This window comes from Chinchilla lanigera, unplaced genomic scaffold (genome assembly GCF_000276665.1).
Source record: "Chinchilla lanigera isolate Chin_1 unplaced genomic scaffold, ChiLan1.0 scaffold00021, whole genome shotgun sequence".
NCBI lineage: Eukaryota > Metazoa > Chordata > Mammalia > Rodentia > Chinchillidae > Chinchilla > Chinchilla lanigera.
In genome coordinates, this window is record NW_004955422.1 from 17,426,539 (window position 1) to 17,433,167 (window position 6,629).

General features: G+C 48.2%; 1 protein-coding gene across 2 annotated transcripts in view; it reads right to left on the reverse strand.

The window, feature by feature from the left end:
* Positions 1-6,629, reverse strand: part of Lrp5 (low density lipoprotein receptor-related protein 5) — an 80,874-nt gene that overhangs the window by 32,168 nt on the left and 42,077 nt on the right. For both annotated transcript variants that reach the window (XM_013514226.1, XM_013514225.1), the window contains exons 8-10: positions 5,374-5,663; positions 3,095-3,321; positions 1,343-1,527 (exon numbers count right to left, since the gene is read on the reverse strand). In XM_013514226.1, coding sequence (XP_013369680.1) covers positions 1,343-1,527; positions 3,095-3,321; positions 5,374-5,663 — 702 coding nt within the window. The remainder of the gene's footprint in view (positions 1-1,342; positions 1,528-3,094; positions 3,322-5,373; positions 5,664-6,629) is intronic.

Genomic DNA, 6,629 nt, shown 5'->3' on the forward strand with positions numbered 1-6,629 from the left:
TGGTCCTCAGTCTCCCCATCTGGATTTTTTTCCCCATTTTTTTTTTTTTTTTTACAGTGCTGAGGATGAAACCCAGGGCCTCACACACGCTAGGCAAGCACTCTGAGCTACCTCCTCAACTCCAAAATGGGTGCTCTTAAGAGTTTCCTCAGGGGTACCCGTGATGGTTACCTATAATAAACAGTGAGACACAGTCAATGGGACTCATGACATCACTATGGCACATATTCAGTGTCATGCAGGTAAAGTGTCTACACTGCTGATATACATACAAACTATGGGATGCGATCAAAAAATATGGTGAATTTAAAAAAATTTTTTAAAATTTATTATAGTAAAAGATATATTGCCATTCATCTTCCTCAAAGTACTCACCCTTACTTCAAACACACTTCCCATTGCTCTTGCCACTTTCTGAAGTACTTCTGCAAGTCCTCTTTCCTGAGTGTCTTTAGTTGCACTGTTGCAGCTGCCTCAATGTCCTGAAGCAATTCAAAACATTTACCTTTCACGGTCATTTTGACTTGCAGGAAGAGCCAGCAGTCTCACAGTGCCAGATCCAGTGAGTAAGTTGATGAGGACACACTGGGATGGTTTTATGAGCCTGTCCTCTGTTGGATGGCCCTCAGCAGCAGCACTCACTATAGTTTTGATCACACCATGTAAAGGCACGAAAGAGGACTCCCAGAAACTGCTTCAGAAAGTGGCAAGAATGATGAACTACGTATACCCAAAGCAGGAGGGAGTATTGGGGGTGGGATCAGTATCAATGTATCTTTTACTGTAATGATTTTTTTATCTGAACATTCGCTGTATATTTCTATCACACCTTGACAGAGCCATAGATATCCCCCTACACCATGAATCCACATCCTCAGTTCCAGAGACTACAAATGAATCACCTTACACTCCAAAAGGAACTATGCAAATGTAACTAGAAAGTGCGAGACAGAGATTATGCTGGATTATCCGGCAGGGGCCCAAGTAACAGTCCTAAGTAAGGGAATAGCCAAACCCAAAAGACAGAAAGTAGGATGTTGGGTGCTAGAGGAAAGTCACATGATCTCCCCATGCCTCAGTTTCCCCATCATTGAAAACCTCTGCTAAATGGTGAGGGATCAAATTAGAGCCCTGCCACAGGGTTTGGAGGGACCTGGAATCCAGAAACAGCTGTCACCAGGGCCTCTCCCACACAGTGAGAACAAGGGCACCAGTGGCTACCCCAGGGACAAGCCCAAGCCCCCAGAGACAGGGAAGCCAGCAATCACTCAGCTGCATCCACACCTCCGAGCCATGAGGTAGGCCGGGAGGAAACCCACACTCTGCCACCCCCAATGCTTACCCAACATATTGGATGACTCAATCATATTGGTGTCCAGGTCAGTCCAGTAGAGACGCTGGTCAGCATAGTCAATGGTGAGGTCATTGGCCCGGCCCACTTTGTCCACCAGTGTCATGCAGTTGGTCCCGTCCATGAAGGCCCGCACGATTCTTGGCTTGCCCCCCCACTCTGTCCAATAGATGTAGCTGGAAGGCACCAGGGAGAGGGGAAAAGCAGGCTCAACACAGGGCAGGCGGCTGTAGGGAGGACACGATCGCCACTACTTCCTCAGCTCAGCCCCATCCTTCCTGGAGGAAGCCACATTAGTATGTCCTTCCAGAAAGCAGGACACAGTGACACTCTGCCCGAGCTCCTGACAGCGTTCCCTCCCTGAATTCCCAGGTGGCTCACCTGTCAGGCCGGCAAACACCCATCTGCAGCCACAAAACAGGTACACAAATGAGATAATCAATTAATAGGATGCCCAACCAGGGGCAATTTTTTTCTTTTGGGGGTATAGTCGGAGTACCCCTGGGGATTGAACCCAGGGCCTTCACATTCAGCTATATCCCCAGGTCATTCATTCATTCATTTATTCATTCTGGCACTAGCAGCCTTTATTGGTTGCAAGGTCAAATGAAGGGGAATTCAACAGATCCAGCTCTGAGGCCAGCATTTGCAGATATACTCGACATTTTACTCTGAAAGCCAGCTCTTTCATTTTGAGACAGAGTTTAACCAAATCCCTAAATTTCCTAGACCAAGCTCAAACCTGCCGCTCTCCTGCCTCAGCTTCCCCTAGTGCTGGGATTACAGGTGTGTGCCACCATCCTTGGCTTCAAGCAAGTACACTTTGTTTGGACAAATGCAACATAAAGTGACCAGAATATCACTGACATGGACAAAGCAGGATAGATGGTCCCCTTACAACCAACGATGGCGAGGCAGAGCCAGGATGCTCTGTGCAACTCTGCCAATGGCGCCTTCTCTTCTCTGACATATCCTGAAAAGGAAACTCACACCTGCATCCCAGAATTCTGAAAGCTCCACTGCCCTTTCACCAAAACCTAGACCTCGTCCTCCTTATCCTGCCATCTGAAAACTTCCTACCCCCACAGAGCAGGCGCAGGGCAGGGGGGGCTGCCCCACAATCACAGATGCTCTACGGGGTGGGCACCGTGCCCACTGCACAGCAAAGGCCACTCAGGTCCGGAGAGATCACACACCAGTGTCCAAGGCAGGGTCCCAGGCTGCCTCTCGAGATGGCTCCCGGGCTGTGGCCCAGTAGCCTGCAAGATGCCATTTCTGATCGGCCATCACCCAGGACTGGCTTTCAGACACCATCTGGCTGGGGGCCGCAAAGGCCTCCTGGGTGGAGCCCAAGAAGGCACTGCTAGGCCCAACACTGCTCTAACCGGCTACATGATCTCAGGTGAGTCCCTCAGCTTCTCAGAGTCTCGTTTCTGCATCTGTAAAATCGGAGATACAGATACCAACCTGGGCAGCTCCTGGATACTTCAAGACAGCCCAGGTAAAAGCAGCCTGTATAATGACCAACAGCAGCTTCCATGCCTTCCTTTCACTCTGGCCTCAGTTCCCCTGTGGGAATGAACTAGATGATCTCCACGGGCCACCTTCAAGCTAGCAGTGCAACTCCAATCCCAGAGCGCCAGGCAGGCAGCCACCACTTGGGCCCCATGGGCACCACGGCACCGGCTGATTCAGAGAGGAGGAGGGGACAGGGATGCACCCGGTAGACAAAACGAACCCTACCCTTTGGTGGGATCCAGGGCCAGTGACCTAGGGTTGTCCAAGTCCCTCCACACAAGGACCTGCCGGAACTGCCCATCCAGCCGGGCCACCTCGATCCTGTTGGTCCCAGTGTCAGCCCAGTAGAGGTTCTTGCCCATCCAGTCCACGGCCATGCCTTCGGGGTAGTCCAGGCCGAACTCGATCACATGCTCCACGGAGCTCCCATTCATAAATGCTCGGCTGATGGTCTGCGGTGAGTGAGGACGCAAAGGGACACATTTTAGGAAGCAACGTCATTTACAGACATCTACCCATGAGCAGCCTGGCCACTGGAGAAAGGGCTGACACATCTGGGATCAGACCGCCAGTATTCCAGAGTTTTAAAACTAATGTATGAAATTCAGCAAAATACAACCTTTTTACAAAAGCCACGTGGAAGAAATATATATATGTAAAAATAAGCACTTTTATATTTATATAGTATAGGTCATATATTTATTTGGACTCCTAAAAACACTTCCATACTTCCACCCGTAATCTTCCTCCTGAAACTTTATCCCAAAGGGCTAACAATACAAAAGACAAAGAACTACTCAAACTTCCAGAAAGGTTTTACTATGGTATTGTTTAGAACTAGAACAAAGCAAAGAATGTTTATTACAGACAATACCCTATTAGGTGTAATAAGGACTGCCTAGGCAATAGAATATTTCATACGTTGAAACAATTATATTAAGGAGTCTGAAATAGCTTAACACCTGCTATAATTTTTTGTTTGTTTGTTTGTTTGTTTTGAGACAGGGTCTCGCTGTGTAGCCCAGGCTGGTCTTGAACTCACAACAATCCTCCTGCCTCAGCCTCCTGAGTGCTGGGATTATAGGTGTGTACCACCATGCCCGGTTCTTGCTATAATGTTAACTAAAAACAAATCAGGATAGGGGATTCTGGGCAGCATATGATCATGATTATGAAAGAGAGAAGCAGAGAGAGATGAGCTGAAGAAAACCCAGTGAAGGAATCCTGACGGGTGACTGTGCCTGGTGAGCTCACAGGTGACTTTTACTTTCTTTACCTTTTTTTCATAATATTTCCTCCTCTACAAAAAAAAAACAAAAAACCCTTGTGACTTTTTAAATCGGACTACAAGGGAACAGGGAGATAGAACTTCTTCCACCCAAGAGATGGAGGGAAGGGAGAGGGAGGGAGGGGATTAAAAAAGGAATGAAGATGTGTTATATATAGGTACAAACTCCCCACAGTGAATATAATCGTTATAGACTGCAAGAATGTACCAGTAAAAAATAAAAATAGGAAAGGAAAACAAAGACCTGTCATACAAATAGCAGGATAAGAGAAAGATGATTACGTTGTGTTAGGTATCCAGTACTTTAGAACAGGTGTCAGCAAACTTTTTCTGGAAAGTGGCAGATAGTATTGTATGCTTCCCATGCTCTAGGATTTGGCCTGACTCCTGGACGTGGCATGACTCCTCCGTTTGGTAGCACAAAAGCTGTGGCCGACCATTCTAAACATGTGGGCATCGCCATGTTCCAATAAAACTTTATTTGCAAAGTCAGGACAGCCCAGGGCCAGTTTGTCAAACCCCGCTTTGGAAGATGAACAACTCATTTTCCCTGTATGTATCAGAGATGTTTCTATATTCACTGTGAGTGCAGAAAGAGTTTGCTATGCAAACAGGAACTGGTGTGAAAGCAGGTGGGGTAAGTTTGCAGTCAATACCAGTTCATTACACAGTACTCTACAAAAGCCCGTGGGTGTGTCTCCTGGTTCTGCTTATTATAATCATTCCCACTTGCTTATTAAAATGAGTACACTTGTCTTTTATTAGCTTGGATCATGTTACAATGAATATTATAATGTTTTTTCTTTGTGGTACTGGGGATTGAGCCCAGGGCTTCAGGCATGCTAGGCAAGAGCTCTATCACTGAGCTATACGCCCAGCTCTTTTTATTTTTATTTTGAGACAGACTGGTCTCAAACTTTTGATCCTTCTGCTTCAGCCTCCAGAGTACCTGGGATTACAGGTATGTACCTGGAAACAGTACACTTCTTAAAAAAAAAAATTGTTTCAGCCTTTGGTGGTGATCACACCAAAGGCAAGGTATCCACATAAAAACTGCAGGCATCGGGGGCTGGGGATTTAACTCAGCGGCACAGCGCCTGCCTGGCAAGCCCAAGGTCATGAGTTCGATTCCTGGTACCAGAAAAAAACAAAACAAAACAAACCAAATGAACAAAAACCAAAAAACTGCAGGCATGCACAGTCTAGCACACAGTACCTTCAGGCTCACATCTGTCCAGTAGATGTGATTGTTGGACACGTCAAAGTCAAGCGCAGAGGCCTCCTTGACGCCAGTGAGAGGGATAGCCACGTCGTTGTTGTTGGTCTCCAGGGAGATCCTGTGGATGGCAGCCCGGCTGGTGAACACCAGGAAGGCCTCGGGGACTATGCAGGTCTTCATGTCGCTCAGCAGCTCCAGGCCGATGGGGCAGCCGCACTTGGTGGCGCGGGGCGTGAAAAAGCACAGGTGGCTGCACCCCCCGTTCCCATCAGCACATGGGTTTGTTCCTGGGGACAAATAAACAGCCCTAGAGAGCGATAGCCACAAAGACGGGGACACACACTCCGCAGCTGTGCCTGCTGCATGTCAGATGGGGACACAGCAGGGATAGGGGATAGAGGCATAGGGATAGGGTAGAGGTGTGTGGAAGAAAGTCCTGGTCAACCAGAGCTCTCTCCTCAGCATGGGTGAGTGGCAGTGACAACCACAGGGCCCTGTGATGTACCAGGCCCTGAACCCAGGGTGTTGCCTGTTTTAACTCACTCCACTGCCCTAGGAGAAGGAGCTTCTCACTCTCAACACTGTTTCGTTTTGTAGTACTGGGGACTGAACCCCAGGCTTCCCACTAACTACATCCCCAGCTCTCTTTTAGTTTTTCTTTTGAGACAGGGCTCAGTGAGAAACTAAGTTGCCCGGTTTGCCCTGAATTTATGATCTTCCTGCCTCTCAGCCTCCCAGAGTGCTGGGATTACCGGTCTGCATCACCACGCCCAACTTCATCCCAGTTTTTCAGTGAAAAAAGTGAAGCACGGACAGGCTCTGAAGGTAACACAGTCAGAATGTTGGGGAGCAGTTTGGTGAGCACCTAGGTGGCCCAGCCTCCTGGCCTGAGCTCTGTACAGTCCAGCAAGGATGCGATGATGCTGCAGGCTAGCAAGTGGCCACGCTGCCCCATCCAGGACCTCGACCGCTGGCCTGCTAACAGACTGGCTCCTGGGATTCTCCCAGGCGCTCTCTCTCGGAGACTTCCAAACCTCAGATTTGCTCAGATACTCAAAGGGACCTTCCTTTCCTTTCCTTTTCTTCCCTTTTTCCTTTCCTTTCCTTTCCTTTCCTTTCCTTTCCTTTCCTTTCCTTTCCTTTCCTTTCCTTTCTTTCCTTTCTTTCCTTTCTTTCCTTTCTTTCCTTTCTTTCCTTTCTTTCCTTCCTTCCTTCCTTCCTTCCTTCCTTCCTTCCTTCCTTCCTTCCTTCCT